Source organism: Prunus persica, chromosome G6 (genome assembly GCF_000346465.2).
Source record: "Prunus persica cultivar Lovell chromosome G6, Prunus_persica_NCBIv2, whole genome shotgun sequence".
NCBI lineage: Eukaryota > Viridiplantae > Streptophyta > Magnoliopsida > Rosales > Rosaceae > Prunus > Prunus persica.
In genome coordinates, this window is record NC_034014.1 from 7,357,297 (window position 1) to 7,383,136 (window position 25,840).

Below are 25,840 nucleotides of genomic sequence, written 5' to 3' on the forward strand. Positions count from 1 at the left end.
GAAAAACTTTTGCATGTGAAAGATAGTGCCATCTTTCTTTCTTTCGTTTTTAGGGACCCCTACAATGTGTCAAATGTGAAGTGCCCTACTAGGGCAGAGTATGATGGCTTGTCGTTTGAAAATGCATAAATGTGTGATGGCTTAGTGGGTTTTGTTCAAATGTTCAATCTGAGTAGGTGAGGTGCCTGATTAAGCTGCGTTTCTTCAACAGTCATTTTGTGTGCCTTTTCAAAGTTCTTTCAATCTACCAGACCATCAAAATGTTTGAATTCCTCAGCCACAATGGAGCCACCGTCATGCATGAACTAGGGAACTAAGGTAGCAAAAATGTATTTGATGTTGTGCTAGTTGTCAAAATTACTTGCTGATTTAGTATCCAAAAGGGAGGGTGAAGTAGTGAAAGGTATTGAAATAGAGGGAAGGAGTTCAAGGAAGTCAAAGGTATTGATGATGGGGTTATACTGTCTAACTTTCATGTCTCGGTTGCACTGTTCATTTTTATTTGTCTTTCTTTTCAAATGATCACGTGAAGAAAGATACAAAATGAGAAAAAAAAAAAAGCGGCCGTGAATGAGAAGTTTCGCTTGTATTGTTGGCCGTTAGTAAATAAAAGTGATTATATAGGTACAATTCCATGTTAGGGCAAGGACCTAAGTGCTTATAGGTGTGAGAGTAAAACTTTGACTGCCTAAAAGTTTAGCCAAAAAGAGGTTTTATTACCTACTCCAACCAATTGGTTCTGTTTAGACTGAAAAAAAGATTATATAATGCAAAAAATTCCTAGCGAACAAAGGAAATTTTTTCGGGACAAAAAAAAGGAAAATACTTCCCTCCTTATCATGTAAATAAGAGCTTCTACATTCATGCAAATAGCAATATGACATGTGTATAGAATTTTTTATTTATGTGTTTTTAATGAATTATTTTTGCATATATGTAAATTCGTAGTAAGGAGAAGAGAAGGAGATCGGTTTGTCTTGACGACGACGGGCTGGGCCTTGAATTTGAGATCGGTTGGTCACTGTGGTTAGGGCTACTATGCATACAGTGCTGTCCAAATTTATGATGTGGGCTGATGAGGTCTCTTTTGTGTTGTTTCCCAACAAAAGTAGAATTATATTATCTAAACATACCAAATATTTAGCAAGACTTAATTCCTCTTTATTTTATATTTTAATCCAAAGTCCAAACTGATGTAGATTACTTTATAAAATTTTTTTTTAAATTAAAATATCATAATTGTTTTGTCAATAAATACAATCAAATGTGGTGGTGAGTGGAGCTTGCTTTGCAGCCTCTCATCTTTGGCAATGGCACATCTCATCTCAGGCTGTTACAAAAGAGGGCACATGACATGACCTTATCTAGAAGAGGCCAGCATCACCTCTCATTGAACTTTATTGCAAAGATTTGAATGGATCGAATTTGTTAATTAGCTCACCAACTAATGTACGTTGTCAAACTCTTACATCCAATGAGTCTGCCACCAAAATCCAGAGGTGGCCCTAAGGTTTTAGACGCCTTAGGAGGACTATAAAAATGTAACACTCTATCCTTTATATGTATTATGTGATTTGTGAATTGGCGCTTTGTGGCTAAAAAAAACTTTGTATTTTGTATGATATGATGAGTTTGAACATATATATGTTGTCCATAAAATTCTTATCAACTATAGTGAATAAGGATATGGGCATTGAGTACCCGCCAGCACCGGTTTATTTTGGCTATAATTCTAATAGGGTTTCATCCTCACCATCACCACCACAACTATTCAGTACCCATTATTTTGGCTACGGCTCTAATAAAGTTTTCACCAAAATGCTTATGTGTGCGTAATAACTATTTTAAAGTACTAATAATAACTCTCATAAGAATATCAATCTTAGGATAGGCTCTGAGTTCGAGTCTTAGCACTCGTGTAATGTGTATGAGTTTAACATACTATTGCCATTTTCAATAAAAAAGGTCTTTTAAAGAAAAAGAATATATACCAATCTTATACGGAATGGTTGTATATTAAAACTTTCAAGAGGTAGGGAAGTTGCATATACGGTGAGATTCGCACATTGATATATTGAGGATCAATGAAGAAAAGAAAAGGAAATGATAGTAGTGTAGTAGTGCCACTTCAGCTTAAAATTATTAATGGAGTAATAAAATAAAAGTTCACCGTTAATTATCACTCTTTCCAAATCCTCATTTGTTAGACTTGCCTTCTCCAGAGTCCATTATAAACATGGCCGGCCATGGGTAATCTGAGGCCTAGGGTAAAAATTTAAAGTGTGACCTATAAATAAAGTAATCACAAAATTTATAACTTTTTTATTAACTAATTAATTTTATTAAAATTATAGCATTTATTGTTTTACAACATGAGCCTTCCCATTTGTTATTGTTTGATGATAATAATTTGAGGAAAAATGTCACCGTGTTCATTCATAGGGAATTTGCAATTAGTTTCTCTTACATGAAACTTTTCTAAAAGTAGATCTGCCATTTTTGCATCATAAATTTTCAATTCATTTTCATTTTCTGCTTATTCTTCCAAATGAATATGAACAATTGATTTGGTAAATCTTCAAATAAATTTTCATGTTTAAACGAGGTAATCCATTACAGAACTCACGTTCTCCCTGCAAAATAGATTAAGACTCGAGAAAAATAATCTTTGTTGCTTATCTGGGTCTGCACCTGAAACCCATCTCAATTCTCAACGAATAAGTTCTCAATTGGCGACCTTGAATCTGCAAAAATGCCAATACAAAGTGATTATTTGGAAAATAGCAACAACAAAGAAATAGATAGACAAAGAGAAAGGACTAACAGCTCTGTTGGCTTCCACTCGTATGCCATGGAGAGGAAAGGAAAGGATAAGGAAAGAGAGAGGTGATGAAGAGGAGAGAGGCTGCGGTGTGACTGTGAGTGAGGGATGATAGGTAGGTATATAAGAAAATTGACAAGAATCTAAACCCTAGTATGGTCTGGTTTTGTTTTTTTTTTTTTGGGGGCTATGATTAAATTAAAAAACAACATATTTGTTAGCATATATGGGTTAGCACACGCTTTTGTGAAGGGAGGATTAAACAAATATGCACGCCTGGTTATTTTTTATTTTTTTATGAGGACTTTTAGTTTTTTATTTGTTTTGTTATATACATATATATGGCTTAACTAGATTTTTTTGTGCCCCTTTCAATTATGGGCCCCGGGCCCAGGCCCCAGTTGCCCTGGTCAAGGGCCGGCTCTGATTATAAAGGACTTTCTTTACCTTCACATTCTCACACGCTACACACGTGTGGTGAATTTTCAAGCCTAACACGTGGACAACACATATTGGGTGACGTGGAGCATATGTGGCTGTTGGACTTTTACACGTGAGCTAACCTGCTCTGGTACCATGAAGGAAGTTGAGATTCCACCCCAAAACCAATTGGCAATGGGGGGAGTAACCCAACTCTTTATAAGTCCTTGCTAGGTTTATCAACTTTTCAATGTGTAACTCTTTACCTTCACATTCTCACAATGAAAGCTTTCCTCTAGGACTCCATTAAAGAGCTTAATCAAGCTTAGAAATCACAAAAGGTAAAAGAGAGAGTTCGAGAGAGATATTTGATATTGAAGGAATGTTTTTCATTATTTCTCAAAGTAACTTATATATATACATGTAGATCAGTTTAACTTAATTAATACTAACCAACTGATTAACTTAAAGATTGCTAACTAACTAGTAATCATAATAACACGCCAGCTCACAATATACAACTAACAGCACATGGGCATAAGAGTTTTAATCAGGTGGTCTAAGGTGTAGGCTAACATCCCCCCGCAAGCTAATGGTAGGAGAACTTAGCATTAAGTTGTCACGAAGATAAGAGAATTGAGAAGTGTGTAAGCCCTTAGTAAAGATATTCACAAGTTGATTGTTGCTTGGAATATGAGATACCACCATATCGCCACGAGTGACACGTTCACGAAGAAAGTAAAAGTTAATTTCAATGTGCCTTTATGGGTGCATGAAAGACAGGGTTACTAGCAAGAGCAAGAGCTGAAATGTTATCACACCAAAGAATAGGGGGTCAATCAAGAAACAAAATGGAGAACACAGAGAAGTTGTCGAAGCCCAGGACATCTCAGCTGCAATAAACACAAGAGCTTGATATTCTGCTTCTGTTGAAGAACGAGACACGGTGCTTTGTTTCTTGGCACACCAAGAGATGGGGTTATTGCCCAGAAAAATCACATATTCAGTCATGGAACGCCTATCATTCACATCACCGGCCCAGTTAGCATCAGAATAGGCCTGAAGATGAACATCACCAAAAGTGAAATGAATCCCATGAGTGAGGGTACCAGCAAGATAACGTAGAACACGCTTCACAACAGCAAAATGAGGCTCAGTGGGAGTGTGCATAAACTAACAGAGAGTGTTTACTGCAAAAGAAATATCAGGTCTGCTAAAAGTTAGATATTAAAGCCCTCCCACCAGACTTCGACAAAGGGTAGGATATGAGAGAAGAACATCATCAAACTTGAGTAATTTTGTAGTAGGTAAGCAAGGAGTAGGACAGGGCTTGCAGTGTGTCATGCTAGCTTTAGCTAGAAGATCAGTAGCATATTTAGATTGAAACACGTGAATACCAGAAGAAGTATATTGCACCTGAAGGCCCAAAAAATAGGTTAATTTGCCAAGGTCTTTCATATCAAACTCACGACCAAGAGCTGTAATAGTTTGCTGAATCATAAGCATATTGTTCCCAGTCAAGATAATATCATCTACGTATAAAAGAAGGATGGGAAGATCACTGCCAGATGCTCGAACAAACAAGGATGTATCTGCTAAGGACTGAACAAACCGGGCGGCTATACTCTTTAAATACAATAATTTAAGAGTATAGCCGCACGGCTATACGCTATAAGTTTATATTTTTGAAGTACAGCCGCGCGGCTATCCTCTTTAATTATTGTCTGAGAAAAACATTACAAGCACAAAAAGCATTCTACAAGCACATTCATACAATAAGTTTAAAGCTGGTTAACCGTTTCTACAATAATTAATGGGTTGCCTTCAAACCTCTCTGGTGGTCAGGATCCAAGCTTGGACTATGGGTTTAAGGGGTCGAGTTAGCAATGGCAGCTTACTGTTCAGAACTTCAGTATCTTGCAAACCCTGTAACCTACAAAGTGCAGAGCAGCACAACCAAGATGTGAAGTCATTGGGTTTAATTTCATCGACAAAAACAGCTGAAGCAGTTGAAGTCTTAAAGCTAATGGCCTCAAACTATTTGGTTGCACTTTGCCAGGCTATAGACTTGAGAAATTTGGAGGAGAACTCGAAGAACAGTGTTGAGAATGCAATTAGCCAAGTGGCTAAAAGGGTTCTAACTTTTGGAGTGACTGGGGAGCTTCAGCCGTCAAGGTTTTGTGAGAAAGATTTGCTCGAAGTTATCGACGATGAACATGTTTTTGCCTACATTGATGATCCATGTAGTGCAGGCTCTCTCCTTATGCAGAAACTGAGGCACGTCTTGGTTGATCATGCACTGGCAAACAATGATGACTGGACAAATCCAAATGCTTCAATCTTCTTGAAGATAGGTGCTTTTGAGCAAGAATTGAAGACTCTTTTGCCTAAAGAAGTTGAAGAGGCTAGTTTTATTTTTCATAATGGTTATGCATCCATTCCAGGATCAAGAGCTGCAGGTCCTTTCCATTGCATAAGTTTGTGAGGGAAGAGCTGGGAACTGAGTTTCTAACAGAAGAGAGAACATCGGGCCACCAGGAGAGGACTGTGACAAAGTGTTTTCGGCAATTTGCGACGGTAAGGTCATCGATTCACTCCTGCATTGTCTTGAGGAATGGGATGGCAGTCCTCTTCCAATATGTTAAGAACCCTTGCCCGGTTAGAATGTCCAGACATCTTTTTATGTCTCTTTTAAGATGAATAAATAAGTGCTCAGTTAGTATTTGTTGTTTCTTTTGCAATGTGTTTTTGGAGCACCATATAGGAAATGTTACCAGCCCTCTCATTTTGCAATTTCCTAATATTTCACAATTTCAGGGTTTTTAAGTACCCATGGCGCCAATGAGATCTAAGCTAGTGGAAAAAGTTGACTTGCAGACAAGAGGTCTCAGGTTCAAATTCCCATGGCATCATAGATGTGTGTGTAAAATCCCAACACCACCACCACACCCCCGCCCGTAGTTTAGACTATCACTTGTACTAAAAAAAAACAAGTACACATGTTTCTTGATATTTACTATGCATCAAGGCAGACAACGCACAACCAAAAATAACTTTTTCCCCCTTTGGTTCATATATTTTTCTTTTTGTTCTTTTGAACGCCAATCATTCTGGAAATTGCATGCTCTGATAGTTACAAGGGCAACGTCCAAGTCGTGGCAAAACATATGAGTACGAACAAAAGAATTTGAATTTACATTACAACAGTTAGAACAAAAGACATCTAATAATATACACCTAGAAAGTCCTAACAGCAAGGAGAGCATTACAACTGCTGCTTCTCCTAGGCCATGTCACAACCGCACTCCATAACTCAGAGCAGCAATGACACATTGTAAAACGATGTTAAAAAAATTGAGAACCCAAATATTGTAACTGGTTAGTCATCATCCGATAAACAAACTATGTCAGTGGATCCACTTGTATGTACTGGGTTTACACACGCACCACTCGTATTGGGGGGTTCAGAAAGGCTCGACTGGTGGTTTGAGACCAAATTTGGTTGTGAGGGCAAACTACCTGGTGGATTTGCACCAGCCCGACTGTTCATATTCATAAGCAACCCCAATGCAGATAAACTACGAAGAGCTGCCAAATCTCCTCCCGCACTTTCAGGATGGTGGGCCCTATTATGAGGAACAGATTGCTGTGTGGGGGATGGTAGTCGTGGAATATGAGTAAAAGAAGGAGATGTTGCAAGGAGGTTGCTATGCAACTGCTGGTTTGACATGGATGTTGAAGGTCTAAAAGGTTGAAGATGTGGGGCTGGAGCACGAATCTCACCTGCACCTTGGGGGATTCCTGGGGAAGAGATGGAACTGATGTGGGGGGGTCTTGTTGGAATGCTCGGCAAAAGAGCAGGTGCAAGAGGAACAGTCTGCATAGGTGGAGCTGTACAATTTGGATTGGATAAAGATGCAGGAGCGGTCGTCTGCGGGCTGGGTAATGGTGCAATAGAAGTCTGCAGGCCAACTGCAGGAGGGCCGGCCAAAGATGAACTGGTAATGGGAGAATATCTTTGTGCATCTTGCATAGATAGATGGACCAGCTGCTGGGAGAAACTGGAAATCCCATCTGCCAGGGAAATAAGAGGACCTTAAGAGCAATGACAAAAAAACACACAAAGAAATCAATGATGCATAAATGCACAAGTTGTGATAAGCGATATATAGGATACATAGTGTATTGATGAGCTGTGTGCCGTGAGACTATAAAAAGCATAAGATCAAGACATGCAGACATGTTTTAAATTTACAACAATCTTATATTTATAATTGCCCAATTAAATTTTAAGAAATGCCATGTCTCTCATTGCACTTTGAGATGGAAAAATATTACAAATGTAAGAGATGTACAGATAGGCAAGTCAAGATTGTGACATAATCTACAAGAAATAAGGGGCTTCGGCTCCCCATTCACCGAAAAAAAATATTACCCAAATTAAAATAAAATCTAGAACAAATAGGCAAATTCAGTTTGACAGAGTTTAACCATAAGGCACAGTTCATGCTAAAGAAGGTGCTAATTTGAAGCCTTTAGAATCAAACTGCATTCAGAATTCAGATCACCTACACCTTACTTCAGATTCTATACCATCAAAATCAGATTCAAACAATAAAATCTACTCGGTTTGGTTCAAATCTTGAAACTAAATATATAAACAAGATGAATTTTCTCTCAGCTCTCACCCCACGCCCACCTTTTCTTTTCTGTCTGTTCTCCCTTGTTGGAGAGTGGATTGCATGTGTGAATTTTTCTATGCAAAGGAAGAGGATCCTTTTTTATTAATCCTTCACCTTAATCCTTATTGATTGTTCAACTAACATGCCCTTTTCTTCTTTTTGTACTTTTCCCTATTCGAAGGACTTTAATGATGGGACTATCTTACATTCAGAGCCAAGCTATCCCTGGGTAAAAAATCTTCATGGTAGCTTTGCACTTCCTCCAAGCAGCTTACAGAATCTGAACTTTGAGTTTTACATCTAAAATCTTTTTCACCACCCTTAACTTCGAATGGTCGAAACCAGGGTTGTTTATCAAAGAATTTTGACAATATCCAATAAGCCTGTGGGTACCCTATTGGTAGTCGCAAAAGATCCAGTTTCTACTTATCCTCTTCTCCCCAATTTTCCTGTATATACCACAGCCGACCGCCTACGCTCTATTACTTCAATTTTTTGAACACTTTGCTTGTACATATATTAATTGTTGAACATTTTGTTTCATTACTTCAAATCTTTACACTCTAATTAGATGAAACTAATATGTTATGTATTCTGCAAAACAAAATCCGAAGAAAAGCCCAATGATGATCCTTCTCATTGAATATGAAAGAAAAAATAAAACTCAAAGTTGCAACTAAGAAGTGTCACACCTTGCTGTGCTCCAGATGCACCTGATGCCCTAAGATCCATGCATTTAGACCTGAAAGCCTCGGCCAAAATCTTATTCATCAAAACTTTGTTGTGAATTGAATCCAATTCCTTCTTTTTAAGGAGAAATTCCGCCTCAATCTCCTGAAATCTTATCTCATACTTTCGACGAATTTCAGCAAGAGCCTCCTCTATCTCCTTGTCGCAATCAGTTTTCAGGCGCAGCTTCTGTTCAGGACAAAGATGACCTTAGAAGAATTTTTGCTTTTAAAAGTAAATACACTTAAAGATACTAAATTCAAAACTAACCGTATCTTCATGAGACTTAACGATATGATCTGTTTGTTTATTTAATCTTTCCAATTCATTTTGAAGCGGGTCATGGTATACAGGCAGGGGCGTTCGAGATGCTCCCTGTGGTGCAGCATTTATAGGACGACTATTAAGTGCAGAAGTAACAGGTGTAGCTCTTGTGTCTGAAAACGGCAGTCCAAATCCGCTAGTAGACCATGCCACAGACCGAGAAACGGTGTGATTTGAAAGATCAAGAAGGTTTTCAACAAGTGGCATTGGAGCATGAGCAACTTGGTTAAAGGTCCGGTTTTCAGGACTTGGCTGAATTTCAACTCCACCAGCTGAAGATAACTCAGGAGCACTATGATCAGGTGTATTAGAGGATGGTAACAGCAGCTGTTGTACTACAGGCTCAATGTCTGGCATTTCATGATTAGACAGATTGGATGAAACTACCGGAACAGATTCGGGTGCGAGATTTTCAATTGGTTGGCAAGTATTCTGCTTTTCCCTGGCTTCTGCATCTCTTTCTTGTACTGCAGTTGATGTTTCTAACAGAGTACCTTTGTCTTGTTGTGCCTGGACAGGTATCAATTTGTCAGCAAGAGAACGACTAAATCACTGTTCTCATTCTGATTTTATTTTCTTGTACAATAAATTTATAACAATCTTGAATCCTAACATGAAGAAAGAATCAAGCCAAAACAATATCATAGAGTAGTGAACCACTTATATTATATGCTGTGGTGCACAGTAACAATACATAAAAATCTTACAAATCTAACATCGTCATAATTCTCAGGATAGTAAAAAATCGAAATAGTGCAGAAAAGGTCCTCAGACAAAGCACAGTCATCTTCGTAGAATGAGAATAATGATTAAAACATCACTACCATATAGATTGACAATTTCCAACAATCAAATACCTGTTCTTGTGTCACTGAACCACCAGGAGCCAGGGCCACAGGCTGCAATCCAGGTGAATTTACCAGGGGCATTTCTTGATACGAGCTTCCATTGACTGCAGTATCAACTCCATTCTGCTGGTAGACCCCTGTTGCACTGTCAGATGCCATAATACACCCTTCACTGTTCTCTTTTTCAGTGGCTTTTTCAGAGATTTTCTCATCAGATGAAGGTGGATTCACAGAGGCAAGATTCCCCGGTCCATCATCTGAACAAACAGTCTGCAGCACTGCCAAATCAACCTCATTATCTGGCAAGGTTACTGTCACTACATGGACTTGCTCTTCAGATGAAGGTACGCACACAGGCACAACATTTTGGAAACCATGACTTGAACTGACAGTCTCATGTTCTGTGGAATTTTCATGGATATCTTCTCCAGATGAAGGTGGATGCACAGTAACAAGATTTGCTATGCCATCATTCGAACTGACAGTCTCAAGCACTCCCAGTTCGACCTCTTTATCTGGTGTGGTTTCCTTCACTACATGGATTTCTTCTTCTGATGAAGGTGTACTCACAGAGACAACGTTATGCAAATCATGACTGGAACTGACAGTCTCAAGCACTCCTAATTCGACCTCTTTATCTGGCATAGCTCCCTTCACTACATGGATTTGTTCAGATGAAGGTGCCCTAACAGAAACAACATTTTGCAAACCACGAAGTGAACTGACAGTCTCATGCAATCCCACTAGAGCCTCTCTGTCAGGCACTCTTAATGTAGCCCCATCAGGATTCTGTTGCAAAGAAGACAGATTCAAGGGGTGGGAACCGTGTTGACCATCAGTTGAACAGAGAGTTTCGGGAACTTCCACTCTGACCTCCCCATCAGAAATGGGTAATGTGTCAGCATTGTGGTTCCATTCTTCAAACAAAGGAAGACTGGAGGTGACAACTTTCTGTGAATCAGAGCAGGCAACTTCTTGAACTTCACGCAGAAAATCCCCATTGGCACAATCAGTAATTCCAGCTTTCGGACAAGGATTCACAGACGCAGTGTTCTCTTGATCATCACCAGAAGTTCTATTTAATGCACCATTTGCACCAAGTGGCCTAGCTGTGGTCATCTCTGTTCTAATGGGACCACTACATGTTTCAGCTTCATCTGGACCACTATCTGGAGTTTGAGACAGTGCTGTCACTCTACCTGTCATACTATGCACAACACAATCAATATCATGATCTCTTAAAGTGGCAAAATCTTTGCAACCTTCACTAGTCCTTGAGCATTCCAACCAAGGCTCAGGTGTATTTGAAGGTGATCTATTTAACAATTCAACACAAGCCCAGGATTGCACTTCCTCTGCCCATCGTTTCCCCATCTCCTTCAACTTATCCTGTGCTTCCTGCTGCGATGCCTCAAGACGCTTAAGACGTAGGTTGGTCTGGTTTTTATTTTCTTCAATTTTTTTTTCCAACATCTTTAGCTTTTCTGTTCTCATTGATGTATTATTTAGGAAACAAGACCGAATAACAACTGATTCTGCTTCTAGATGCGCCTTTTCTTCCTGGCAAGTTCTCAAAACTTCACTTCTCTCTTTGATTTGCTTCTCAATAAGTTTTGTCAATTGCTTCTGGATCTTTTTCTGAATATCTTTAATACTTTTTGAGACATCTTTTTGTGCTAATTTTTCTTGCTTCAGTGACAAGTCTTTAACATCTGATTTGACCTGCTGAAAGTTAGAAGTTGTTGACCGTGAAACCTTTGGATGTGAATTCTTCAAAACATCTTTAGTTGATAATTTAGCTGACTTTGGAGATTCTGCAGCCTTAAAAATCCCTGTACGGTATAAAAATGTTTTTTTCAGGCACCGCAGCATTGAATAAACATAGTCAGCCTCTTCCTTTTTGCAATTGAAGTTAAGATGCTTCTTTGCAAGTTGAATAGATTCTTTGTGGTCGACTTTCTGCTTCAGAAATGAAGCTGCAGTCCAGCACTGGAATTTATAGATATCAGCAAGTCAGTTAAAAAAATAAGTTAAAGTAGCATTATAGTACATGCACATGCACCCAGAAAGAAGCATTATAGATATCAGGAGGTGATGTACGCCTAAATTAAAGTGTCACTATTACATATTCAGTGGCAGCTTGTCAGAGTAAAAGGAAATGAACAAATCATCAAAAATCATTTCAGAACCAGAAAGAAATATGATTGTTGAAGGAATGTAAAATTAAAGAAAGCATGCATGCAAGAACTTCGCAATTCAACATGCCAATAACAAGCAGATAAATCATCAAAAATCATTTCAGAACCAGAAAGAAATATGATTGTTGAAGGAATGTAAAATTAAAGAAAGCATGCATGCAAGAACTTCGCAATTCAACATGCCAATAACAAGTAGATTTTATTTCCTTCTTGACATGTGAAAAAGGTTAATGGACTAAAACACAAGTGCATGAAAGAGCAAGTCTAACCAGAGATATCTGAAATGCCTGCAGTATTGTCGCTGGTTCTCTATTAACATGGTGATTACTCATTACATATTGAAGAAACTTTTCGACCATGACCTTGACAGCATCCTGCATTAGAGGAAGTAGTAACATCAACCAAGATATCATTACAAGAGAGAACCGTGTTGTACTGAAACGTATTAATGGAATATCGAGTTAATAACAGCAGCACATATTTCGTTTACTGAGCTTGTTTTATTTGACATTTTTTGAGTTGTACTTTATTGTTTTTACTGGTTTCTTTCCCAGATTGTGGACTCCTTATCCACTCTTTGTAATTAGCTTTCCTTCCTTAATAAAACTATGCTTCTTTTTAAAAGAAAAAAAAAAGAGGCAGGGCATATGAACAAAAACAGAAAGCTAATGTTTTTAGCACGAAAATCAAATTCATAACAGAAAGCTAATGTTTTTAGCAGGAAAATCAAATTCATACAGAGACTTGTAGGATTCCACATAGTTTTAATATCTCTGGCTTCAAAAGTTGATGAAGACTCTTCTGGGCATCACGTAATTTTCTTCTCTCCTCAGACTCAAACATGCTACTTTCTGGATTTTCTAAGACATTTATATCCACAGACGATACTGCAAAAGCAAAGCTTATTTCAGAAACTAAAAGTGGGAATCCAGCAAATCTACAACACCCTGACATTGCACCAAGACAGAACTCCTGGGGAAATGCCATGAGAAAAATGAAATAATCCACAATATCAGCTAGCCATTTACCTTCCTTGCATCCAGGAACTGATTTCCCCTCTGATCCAGGCTTCGGATAGGGTGCATCATCATTACCATTTACCACCTTCTTGCGCTTTTTTACAACTTCATCACTACCACCTTCTGGTTTCTTTGATAACTCATCAAGATGTTGTGCCCGTTTCCGGTTCCTCTGAGACAAACCAGAACAATATTTCCACGGAGGATGCTTTCCTACCAACAGTTTTGTCCAAAAATCAAGGGGCTGCCCTTCACCAGTATGTTGATTTTTCAGCTCATTAAGCAATGGAACCTCTGCACTGTAAGCTCCTCCAGTTTGTTGAACTTTTGAAATGATAGAGAAATCGCATAAGACATTGTTGTTGCCATCCTGAGGAAGTATGGACAAGAACTCCCGGATGACATCATTCAGAAGTGATTCCTCAGGCAAGATATTTGCAGTGGAGGCTGGGGTGTTGCAGCAGTGGAACTCATCTAATTTATCAAATTGGTAAGGTGCCCCCCACAGAAGCATACTACTGCTTATATTCTGTACATTGCTATCATGAATCTTCCTCTGCTTTGCACGAACTAGAAGTTTCTCCTCCACGGTACACGTTGAATATAGACGAAATACTTTTATTTCCTCAAATTGTGAATCAAGTGATATTTTTTGCAGGGCTCTTATATCATTATGTGGATTCCGGTCACTACCAAATATGATTACAGTATCAACTGATGACAGTTTGATGCTGGGAAGACAGGCATGAGCCTCCAATAAGAACACAAATCTACCATTCTCCTTATTGTTGAACATGTTCATGGCAACATCTTTCTTAGAACGGAGAACACCAAACTCAACGCGTTCATAGGAATTTTCACCATACCTTTGACGCAGGAAATCATCCAAAATATCTCCAAGAGAATAAGCACTTCCTGAACCACTGATTGACTGGTAATAAAATGAAGGGACAAAAACAAAAAGGGTTAGATTAGAACAGCATCCAAAGGTGCAGATATTGGCAGGACTGGTGGCATGTGACAGAGTGAATACAAGTGATCGCATCCAAAAGCAGAAGCCATATACGTGATTATCACCAAGGATGAAAATATCGACAGTTAAATTTATGAAAATATTCATGAATATTTATATCAATATCAGTGACCGTCACAGAAATTTGTGGTATTGGTTCAAAAGCACAAATTTTTTAAGTGAAACTTCAGAAAATATTACATCAAACCAAAATGCTTGTATGTATATTGTAATTATTCTTTTAAAAAAATGTAAATTGTAATTATCAAAAAGAAGGGGATACAATATAACAGACATGAACATAACATAAAAGTATAAAACGATACGTTTAGCATAAAATATCCTCCCTGTAATATTTGGTACTAAGAGACTTATTTTTAATGGTAACTTTCTGGAAAGTATTTAATTTTGTATTTATTTAGTTTTTGTAATTTTTGGAAACCAGTAATTGTTTAGTATCTAGTTTCTACTAGGTGTTCTTTAAGTGGGGTTGTATATATATTTTGCAATAGCCACAAATATTTTTATTTGGAATGTAGTACCTAAAAAATATGTGTCGTGTCATCTAAAATAACCCCAAACCAAAAGTTACCAAACTCGCAGTGGTTTTGTTTTGTAGGATAGATATGTAGTTAATTGATCATATCGGATAGGATTATATGGAAACTCTGATAGTTTGTATCATGGACCCACCATTGTCCATTGTCCCTAATATGTATAAATAAGACGAAATTCTTTTTCCCTTTCTCAGCCACCAAAAAGCATATCAAACAGAAATACTCTGAAATAGGGAGCTAATCCTCAATCAACAACTTATCTTATTCCACATGTATGGAAAGAACCTCCCAAACAAGTGAAGATCAAAACTTTTATATTCTATATATATAACAGAAGATACTAAAACAGCTGTTCTAATAAGAATTATCGTAACACTACCAAATCTTGTACCTGGAAAAGGATGAGTACTCTTAAACTTCGATTCTTTATCTCTTTAAGCATCATGTCAAGAAGCCGAAGCTTGCCACTTGCTTTGACTCCTACATCCAAATACTCAACTGCTTGAAGGTCTTTAGTAAGCAAGGTTTGCAAGGGTGGATGCACAATGTAGGGATGATCACAGCACTGTCAACAAATACCATACAAGCAACTTACTTAAAATTTAAGAGGATGGCCGAGCATGGAGGAAGAAAATATACAACCATTAGGAAGATCATTTCACTACCTATTGCAAACAGTATCTTCCTTTGTTCAAATTATCAAAAACATAGAGGACAGAAAGCAAAGGTTGAAAATACAATAATAACAATACGAAAACAAACATCCAGTTAACTTAATACAAGAGAAAGTTGAAAATAACAGATAAAAACATGTCATTACAGATCTCTTCTAGTTCCAATATCTGTACTGCTATACAAACAATTTGAAATGACTAAATACATGAAACTAAATTTTCACAAAGATCACTAAATTACTAGTAGTAACTTTTAAAGGTGTAAAGTGTTGACCACAATATCAACGTAAAAGGGATAACTTAATATTTACAACAATGTCCATATCCAGGCCAACACAAATTGTCATGCAATAACATACTGAAGAAAACAACTGGATGATACAAAGGTGTCATCAAACCAAATAAAAACTTTGACAACCTATGACAACATAGGATTCAAAAGTCAGAGTAGATTATGAAAAGACACAGATGTCATGTAATCGTTAACCGTCACACTGAGACAAAAGTGCAACCAACCAACCTTCCGGGCAGATAGAACTATATCATGGAGTGCTCCAACACGATCTTTTTTTGCTGATGAGAGAATCAACGTGGAGTTCGACAGTAGATTTTCGCAATATTGCTCTAGCTGGACAGTTGATATACGTACAGGAACCCAGTACTCAATAAACCTGGAAGAGTCAGGTTTGGGTTTACCAATAATATCTCCATATGCAATATACCTTGAGAACCTCTCCTTTAGTTTACCAATAATATCACCAGAACTGGTTAGCAAATGATCACTGTTTTGTGAATCGCCATGAGAGTCAAGGACAGACAGCAAACTAAGGTACTCAGCAGCACTACTCTCCTGCAATATTTAGCATTGCATAAGTCGACCAGTAGAAAAGACATTCCCAAACAGAAAAATACAATAATAACAAAAAGGAAAACAGAAAAATACCAATAAAGGAGAATAAAATACAAACCTTAGATATTCCATTGACCAGGAGAAGCCAATTATGAGTATGTAGCATCTTAATCTGCACCAGCTGTTTAGAGATTGTAGGGCGCTGGCACTCATCAATTATGATAGTTTCCCATTGTATGCACTCGAACACATTTTTATCCTACACAATTGAGAGAGAATTTAACAACTAAGTCACTATTGTCTAAGGGACTATTTGTTTAAAAGAGAGCTAAGCACTCTTACAATCCACTAAAAAATTTCTAATGCTAACGAATCCTACAAGCAGAGAAAGAGATACCTCAATAATAGCCTCTGGTGAGGTAACAAGTACTTGAAACATCATATAACCACCAACCCCATCAAACTCTATTGTCCTAATACTTCTCCGTAAATCTTTATTTCCACTGTAAACCACAACATCGATAGATGGTGCCAAATGGAAGAACTCATTATCCCAACAACAAAGTGTAGGAGGAGTTGAGATGATGAGAAAAGGTCGATGGAAATCAGACTGCAAAGATAGAATAAATGCAACCACCTTCGCAATTCGTTCCTGCAAAAACAGAATTTCTTTAGACCAGACCCGCATGAAACTTTACTGGATTTAGTCTTAAAGAAACTCATTTTTTTTAGTTTTCCCCCTTAAGCACCAGCTTGACCATAATAGGAGAGGTTAAAGCAAATAGTAAATCGATTTAAGGTCTCTAATTAAACATTTTTGAGTTAAAGGTACAATAACATATTTCAGAGGAGAAGAATTAAAGTGGTAAACCTGTTTACCCTCATCATATTTCAAGAAATTATGTGAAAATCCTTCTCTTTCCTTATCCAACTATTTCCTATAAGTTGGAAGGTTAGAGTACCACCTAATACTTGAACAATCAGAGGGGAAGAACTCAAGTGTCTTCTTCAAAATGTGTATAATGTATAAAGGAAGGAGTGAATGTCTGATGCTTTGTTCCTCTATTTCGCTATTGTATTTTAATTGGTTCCTCTGATGCTCAACTGCATAAATCTTCTTAGTCAGAGGCACAAGAATTTTGGTGGAATGAGGAAGGCAAAAGCTTTATGGATTTGAAGTGTGTTAACGGTGGCTTGGGTGATTTTGTTGGCCTGTCTCCCCTCCTCTTTTCAAGTCCCACTCTTTTTCCAGTTAACAACGGGGGGACCTGCTTAGTTATGTTAGAGTCCCATCCAAGGGAACATAACTCTTTAGTATCAAAAAGTAAAGAAACAAAAGGAGTTTAGAAACTATAGTGGGGAGGTGGTTGAGATTTTATGGGACAAAGTCAGATTTTGTTAGGAGTCTAAAGTGTTTATAATCACATTTTGCTCTTTGATGGAAAGGGTTGTCTTATTTTCATAGATATATTGATGAAGTGAACATCTTGCAACCACTGTGATTGTACTCTATTTGCTTAGTAATTTAAAAAAAAAATGAAAATAGAAGAAAAAAGAAACAGAACATCTGTATATGAACATATTTCCAACATCGGATAAACTCCACACCAAGATAATCATTGCACCAAAATGCTATGAAACGAACCGTCTAATAGCAGAAAAGTTAATTAAGCTCACCTGATCATAAACAACAGCATTCTCACCCTTATGCCAGAGCTCGCGTAGCTTGTTAATGTTGTCTAGACAAGTATTATCAAATCCAGATATTTCTCCAGCTGGCAGTTGGAATAATTTAACTGATGAACATTTTTTACCCTCAAGTATCTGCATGTAACGCTAGCATTAACAACAGAAAGATCGCATATTCAAAAAGATGAAAGCAAAACTTAAAAAAAAGATTCATCTAAGGATAATTGATTCTTAATCAATTTTATGAAAATGTAGAGAAAAATAAATCTCTACATCTAAATCCGAAAGGGCAGTGAAGAAGCAGAAAACACAGAACATGGACTAAGGAAGCCCACATCTGGAACCTTGAAAAATTATAATATCCTTTAACCCACACAAAGGGCAGGTCCCATTATGATCAATGACAGAAAAGCCTCTATAACAAAAGAAAAATGATAGAGAAGCCTCCACCAATCAGAGAAGGAAAAGAAATATCTTATACTTCTAATTTATGGACATTCCGTTATAGGTTTCGAACATGCTTAAGACTAGTCAACCAGTAAGTTCCTTTTCAACTTCCACTTAATAATACAAGTTTACGTATTAATTCAAAACAAATAAGATAGATAATGAGATGTTATTGGTAAACAAATATAATGTGGAGGAAACTGACACCTTAAACCTACTCATCTAAATAGATATGCATTTTTAAATTAGAAATATGTTTCAACTATTTCTTCATACAAATCATGTCTGAGGCACCTTATCCGTTTCAGGGGAAATAGAAGCCTTCTTTGCCCTCTGACGACGGTTTTCATAAACGCTTATAAGGCCCTGACCCTCAGGTGAATTCAAGAATGCAGCATTCTCTAACTCCCAAGTAGCATCATCATAATCAAGACCATGCCATTTCACAAGCCATTCATAATGGCAAAATAACTTATCACCAGTATGCTCCCTAAGATAGTTGTCACGCTGCTTGGGAGACATTAACAATCTTTTTTGTAGCAAGCGACGTGGAACAGTCCATTTTTTCTTCCACCTTGTCACCTGGAGAACATAAATTCACAAAAAGAAATCGCTTAAAATACAAAGAATAGTCATCTTGGCAGTCCTCTTTTATCCATATGCACTCTAAATTGATTTTTTTTTTTCAACTTTTTCTACACTCAATGGAGTGCAGAAGGTGAAAATAGGAGTGTTAAAATTTTTTACTTACCACTCCCCAACTACAGCGGATGTGCAAAGGTAGCTTTTGGTTAATGGTTAAAAGAAAAATAAGTTAAGAATTCAAATAATCTATGATCTGAAGAAAAAGAAATTTGAACCCGTGCAAAGGCATCTCAAGCCCATCAAAGAATGTCAGATTCCCTTTTTCGTGGTGTTTCACATTTTCCATTGATAGAAATAACAAATGAAATAGAACACGTATACCAAAACAGTATTGAGGAAAAAATGACCTGGTTATTTCGGTTGAATTTTACCACAAGGGTAGGAGCTTCAAGAAGCACTTTACTTTCTGGTACCCATTGATTGTGAATATGAGCAAGACCTTTGTATTTAACAAAAAACTCCTTCCTCTTTAACAATCCTGAGAAAAAGAAAAGAAAAAAAAAAGGAACAGTATTGGTATTAAAAACCCCCATCATCCACAAAATAGTCGCAACAGAGAAATCAAAACTTAAGCAAATAATCCAAAACAGACATGAAGCCAAATTTTCAGAATTTCCGCATACCATCAACATCAGATACCTCCACCTCTCTAGCATCCCAGATTGACTCAATTCCCTCTGACATCGAATATATACCAGATTCTATCTTTTTCCTAACACACATGGAACAGTGCCAAACTCCAAGAGGAACAGCATCCATAGGAGGATCTAGACAAGAAAGGTGGTAACTTCTCTTGCATCCTCTTCCATCACAGAATCTGAAATTGAAAACAAATTGTAAGAACACAAAACACATCATAGAAGCAATGAAATTCCAAGATTAAAGAACAAATAAATCCATATTGTGAACATGTTCGCTCATGTGCAAATACAACTGCATAAAAAGAAGTACATCCATTCATGTGAAACTTACATAGGCCTCATTCCAAAATAAGGCAGATTCAGCAACGGTGAGAGACTTTAGGCTAATTAGTCTGGTGTCTAGCTTATATAAGATTATTGTGATACAATCTCATGCACTCAAGGTGGGCTTTTATGAAAGGGAGGCAGATTTTAGATGCTATGCTTAATGGAAAACGGTAGGATAGGCCGAAAAGCCCCAATGAAAAGGCCTTCCACCGGTGTGTCTTTCTAACTTCAACAAATTCATAGCCTATGTATTATTCTGTGGTTGCTCTGGTCTTAGCTTTATTTGTATCTGGATGAAGGCGGATGCCTTCTCCACTAATTCTTTGTACCTTGTAATCTGTTTTGGGTTTCATAAAATTTGTTTCTCCTAAAAGAAAGCATAAAATAAAATTTCCATATCATCTACTAGAGACATTTGCAACAATGAAAAGCCAGAAGAAAAGGTTACCCACAGGAGCTTCCCACCAAGAGAACAGATGAGGCATGTATTTTGGTTGCCATTTGTTTGAAGATCTGCAGAAAACTCCTTTTGATGCGTACAAGTGTTAAGGTTTTCAGGAACTTCCATGGTACTATCAGCTATGAGTTCTCCTCTATCCGGATGCAACTTTACAGAAAAATTAACATAACCCAAGACAAAATCAATAATTGATGTAGGACAAACATAAAATGCAAACTAACAGTAGACCAGTAACAAGAAATTTATAAGCACAATCTCCACAACATAACGTATATGAGCCTATGAAATGCTCCATTTGAACCATCTGAAGAGAATCATCTGCTGGAAAATGTACACTAAAGCCTATGAAATGCCAGGGAAAATGTACACTAAACCCTACTTCATAAACCTTCCCTGTGTTTCCATTTACATTTGTTTTCCAACTCTACACTAAAGCCACATTCTACTGTAACATTAAAAATGTAATCAATTAAGTTGAAAGAATATCATTCATATCTGCATTTGTGAGGTATCAGATATGTAACTAAAAATATTCAAGAAAAAACTTATTTAAAACAGATTTACAAACCTTGAATTCTAAAGTTCAAATGAGAATCTTATAAATAAAAAATAATAATAAGTCCAAGTAAGAGAATATATTTCAGACTCAACTCCTCAAAGATCACCCAAAAAGTTCTACAAGGTTACCTACTGTCAAAACCTTCACTGATGAATAACATCGGTTGGATATCTAAAACCTTTATGAACATAACAAATAGAGGAGCCTGTTAAGTTTTCTAGAAACCTCAAGAAACCAAACGTGATAACTAATATTCTTATACTGAAAAACGCATGCCAAGGTAGAGACCACCTCCCGCCTTATATTGAAAACATAAGGTAGAGTACCTAACCTCATATTCTTATATTGAAAAACATATGCTAAGGTAGAGTACCACCCCTCGCTTCATAATTTCTCACATGTCCTCTGCTAACTCACAACCCACAAAAACAGTTACCATAACAGCGATACTAATTACTTTATCCAATATTTAATGTTTCAAAAAGTTCTGACATGGCCTACTGCCAGTATCTTACACCAGCAACTAATAAAAGATTCTTTACAATCCATATCCACAAGATGATATGAAATATAGAACCACCTCCCCACAATGAAATGAGACACATAACCAGGAAAAGGAGATATCGAAATCAAAGCGAGCTGCAGTACCATAATATATGCACTGGAAAGCAACATAAAAAGTGACAGACCATATAGAGAAATATATTCCATCTTTGAGATAAACAAACTTGAAGAAAAGTATAACTGGAAACAATGGATTTGGAAAACACTAAAGATGGGGGAAGGTCAACCAACCTCAGTTACAGAGGCACCACATAACTCCTGATTTAATTTTGTGCTGCAAGAGCAAAACTCCAGATTCATCGGATCATTTTCTACCCTGAAAATATCATATGAGAAACAGAGGGAGAAAAAGGAAAGTTAGAATGTTATAAGATTCCCATGATTGCTCAACATTGACAAATCTAAGACAATAGGTAAGTACACATCCTGATAAATTATCACAGACCATGTAAAATGATTTTGTAATCTGTCTGCATTTGTTGGGATTCCATTTTAAGTTACCCCTTATAACCAATTGCCAACAAGAATACATTACAAAGCTCCATCAATAATGATGTTAGATTTTGCAGAAAAGTATAATATTGAAACTTCAACCAGCAATGATGTAGAGGACGACAAAAAATCAATGGGTGCATACACAACTCCAGTCCAAAATATTCCAGATCTTTGCCTATATCATTGACCCGCCAAGTCTTTTTTGCGGGACCTTTTTCTTAGCGTTCTCTGAAGAAGATCAAGTAATGCTTCAAAGCCATTATTATCAGCACCACCACTAATGGTATCGTGATACTTGTGAGTTTGGTCCTCTTTAGCCATTATTTATCTAACTTATCTTTGATCTAATTTTACATGTAAACAATCTGTAGGAAGGAATTTTGAATCAAGCCCAGAAATATGAACAATAAGAGGTACTTCCTCTTCATCCTTTTGTTTTCTGAAAAGAGTAAAACTTTTATAAAATCCAAACAAAAACTTACAAAAGAGGATAAGGAGTCCACTTCTATACAACAGGTCACAATAAAGCGTTTTTCATCTTTTGTTACAAGAGAGGCTCTGGTCTTACCTTTTTTCTTCTCTTCCATGAATATTTTTTTAAGCAAACCCAGAAACAAAGATTGCACAGACAAACACAAATCCCTGACCTTCAACCACGATTCAGAACAAATTTGAGAGGAATGTAAGATTACCCAAAATGTACCAAAGGGAGGAACAAACCCAAGAATTTAAGCATTTTGTAGCAAATATTGAAAAGAGAAGAGTGAAAACACAATATAGCAAGAGAAATTCCATTTATAGAATATGTGCTGTCTCCATATCAAATCTTTCTCATGAATCCCAGATTTCTGCCATATCTCTGTGGGAAATTTGGGATGCCAGTTGGAGAGGGATGGTGGAGTCTACATAATGGGCTCAAGTGTTAAGGAGTTTTTTTGTTGTCTGATCATTTTTAAGGAGTTTTACTCAAATTACACTTTTTATGTAGGGATCTGTTATTCGCACTAGGAAAACGTCATCATGCACTCCATTATAAAATCACAAGGGAGAAATTGCACTTACATGATTGCAGTGTGACTATTTTGGAGTGCCAATAACAGTTCCCTTTATCTAAGTTATAAATTCAACAATAACCAAACAATATTTTTAACACTGTTAGGTGTTTTTTTAATTTCATTGATTCCGCTAAGTTTGTTAGTTGACTTCTGCCTAAAGGAGGTTAAGAGCAACCATGTCTAAACTTCAAGTAGCTGGACTTCAAGTTCCAGAAATATGGATTCTAAAGTGAAAATGCATAAAACTTTAGGGGATGCAGGTGCAACTAACCCATAAAACAATTTGTTGTTAAAAAGTTTGTAAAAAGTGGAAGATGCTAAGTGTAATATGTGAAAGAGTGTATTCAAACTCCGGACCTTCAAGTAGACTAACACAAACTAAATGAATTCAATGGTTGATGTAAATTCTTTTGGAAACCACTACCAGCAGAAAAGGAGATGAAAAGACTACTTTGTTGTGAATGGCAATACCTTTGTCGCTTAAAACATGCACCACACGTCTCAACAGAAACATCTTCTGTGGACCCAGATGGCAACGAAGAGACAGCATCAGCAGTCAAGGTGCAGACATCTTTACTTGCATTAACTGGAGAATCAGAATCCCCGTCTGCCACGTTCCTTTTCCTCTTTGAAGGTATGACCCTGTGACCAATTTCTGAGGCAATGTAGACATCATGTAACCTTTCATTGAATGTAGAACATGTCAACTCTGGCATCTTCAACTTTTCCATTGCAGAGCATTCTACATGTACCCTTTTAGGTGCATCATTGAGCTCTTCCGTCATGGCATTATAAGATGATGACAGTGGGCGTTGATCACGAATTTCTAAGCCATCACCATCTTTGAACTCAGAAGCTTCCTCCAAGCAGCTAGGCCTAGGGCTTGAATGGGACAAATCCACTCTGGGATTATCTTCCCATGTTTCTTTTGTTAATTTATTTACACTGGAATCAGATCCCACCAAAGATCCATCATGAACTCTCCCAACAAATTCTTCATTCAGTTCCTCAACGCCTTTACCAAGCCCCTCAATCTCACTTCCACAAGCATTGCTACCTCCCTGAGAGACTTTATTCTGCCTGCTCTGCTTCTCGCTATGATCTTAAATTCAAGAAGAAAAGATAACAATGAAGTGAACAATCTATTCCACTTTGTTTCCCAAAAAAAAGAAAAAATAAAGAAAATAAAGAAAATAACGACTTCAAAAGAATGGCTAGGAGCCAATACTCAGTTACCTCGTGCTTGAAGCTTCTTTCTATGTTTTGTGAAGAGTTTCTTATAAGCTCGAGCATTTCTTATCTTATTTTTTCCATGACAAGGTCCTACATTCTGTTTCTCACTTTTGCTAACTTCTCTAGTACCCAATGTCAATTCTTTCACACTCTTCTCTTTCTTTTCCGATTTCCGCTTTGCCAATGATGAACCTGAGCTTTTATCAGATCTTTTAGACCCAGAAGAAGTTGATGAGTGATTCTTGGCTCTATCCGATCTCCTCAAAGGACTTGGAGTCAACTTCTTCTCAAATCTCTCAGATTTCCTCTTGAATAGAGGAGTTTCAGGCATTTTTTTCTCAAGTCTTTCAGACTTCCTAGTACTAGAAGGGCTCAGAGTTATGTTTTTCTTCAATGATGTTTCTCTGGAAGACCTCCTTAAGCCAGATGTATCTGATGCTCCAGAACCTGAAGTACTTAATCCTTTACTACTAATTTGCCTCCCGTTTGAATTGTTATTCTCATCATCCTTGATTTTCCGACTAGATCGTGTATCATGTGCCATATTTCAACTGTACATCAACAGAAGAATTTTAGGTTAGAATAATACTCATACAGCATGAAGACACCTTGAAAGTTCAATGAAGCAAGGCAAAATCAATTTCTATCAACCAATGAATCAATTCTCTGTTTTTCTTAGCAAGAGTTTGGGGAAACTGTAGGAAAAAAAAAATTTCACTCTTTATATATATTTTCAATTTCTAGTACCGAATAAATGAATAGACAAATACTCCTACTCCTCCTAACTCGTAAATAAATTCCACTTAAGTTACATTTTCTCCTAAACATAAAACAGCCCAAGTTCCTGCCAGTTTCTATATTGTGTACTATTGCAATTACCTAATACTCCAATGACAGTACTAGCTCTCCTGGAATTTCAATTCGTTCAGAGGAGAAAGTAGCAGCCCTATTCCAGTCCCTTAAGCTAATAAAATGAAGTTGACAATGTGCTTGAATCAAAATAGAAAGCAAGTGAGAAATGGCACAACTTGTTACCATCTATATTCTTGCCTAAATCTTACAACTTGTTATCATTTTTAGAAATGGCACAATGGCTAATGAAAGAGGTCAAAAGCATGCCATAACATTTAGTGCCATACAAAAACTAAAAAGTTAAGCAAGTAGCTAACATTCAGATCCAAACCGTACAATGCCATAACTCTGAACCCTAAAACCCCTATTCGCCTGCCACAAATTACACCAATGCAGAAATTCACCACCTCTTACGCATTGATTTGCCATACAATTCCATATAATTTAAACCAAAACCCAAACACTAACACTAACAATTTCAGGTCCGATTTCATCGCAACGATTGGGATCATACAAAGGAAAATTTCTACAAAAATTAGAACAATATCGAGAAATTTTGACTGACCTGCATGAAAATCTTAGTGCTTAATTTTTTTTCCTACGACAACCAGAGAATGGTAGGGCTTTTACTTCAGTTCTCGAGCGGAAATCATGGGTTGGGAGAAATTTTCACAGGAATATGAGTGGAGGCAAAAGAACTGCTGAGGCGGTGATATTTTTGTTGCGTTTTGATATTCTT

General features: G+C 37.1%; 2 protein-coding genes and 1 pseudogene across 4 annotated transcripts; 1 reads left to right on the forward strand and 2 right to left on the reverse strand.

Annotated features, from left to right (window-relative positions):
• LOC109949582 (uncharacterized mitochondrial protein AtMg00810-like) lies at positions 4,004–4,411 on the reverse strand. Its single transcript, XM_020565649.1, has one exon. It carries the CDS (start codon positions 4,409–4,411, stop codon positions 4,004–4,006), a length of 408 nt encoding a protein of 135 aa, XP_020421238.1.
• On the forward strand, positions 4,791–5,965 carry LOC109949583 (annotated as a pseudogene).
• LOC18775197 (helicase protein MOM1) lies at positions 6,288–25,840 on the reverse strand. 3 transcript variants are annotated; one of them, XM_020565235.1, is made up of 20 exons: positions 25,667–25,840; positions 24,253–24,800; positions 23,488–24,118; positions 21,698–21,782; positions 20,336–20,490; positions 19,539–19,732; positions 19,263–19,393; positions 18,565–18,852; positions 17,812–17,958; positions 16,532–16,786; positions 16,253–16,393; positions 15,805–16,134; positions 15,002–15,175; positions 13,051–13,972; positions 12,761–12,909; positions 12,292–12,396; positions 9,834–11,813; positions 8,923–9,486; positions 8,616–8,841; positions 6,288–7,315 (listed from the first exon to the last, which is right to left on the reverse strand). In XM_020565235.1, the coding sequence occupies exons 2-20, from the start codon at positions 24,791–24,793 to the stop codon at positions 6,621–6,623; spliced, it is 7,713 nt and encodes a 2,570-aa protein (XP_020420824.1). In that variant the 5' UTR covers positions 24,794–24,800; positions 25,667–25,840; the 3' UTR covers positions 6,288–6,620. The 3 variants fall into 3 exon arrangements, with proteins under 3 accessions (XP_020420824.1, XP_020420823.1, XP_020420825.1); XM_020565234.1 differs by having other exon boundaries at positions 6,288–7,336; XM_020565236.1 differs by lacking the exons at positions 21,698–21,782; positions 23,488–24,118; positions 24,253–24,800; positions 25,667–25,840 and having other exon boundaries at positions 6,288–7,336; positions 20,332–20,486.

Coding starts and splice junctions, on each gene's coding strand:
- LOC109949582 (XM_020565649.1), bottom strand. CDS start 4,411: ATGCACACTCCCACTGAGCCTCATTTTGCTGTTGTGAAGCGTGTTCTA.
- LOC18775197 (XM_020565234.1), bottom strand. CDS start 24,793: ATGGCACATGATACACGATCTAGTCGGAAAATCAAGGATGATGAGAAT. Junction 12,910..13,050: donor AGTTCCTGGATGCAAGGAAG/GTAAATGGCTAG, acceptor TTGCTTTTGCAG/TATCGTCTGTGGATATAAAT. Junction 9,487..9,833: donor GTTCAGTGACACAAGAACAG/GTATTTGATTGT, acceptor ATACCTGTCCAG/GCACAACAAGACAAAGGTAC.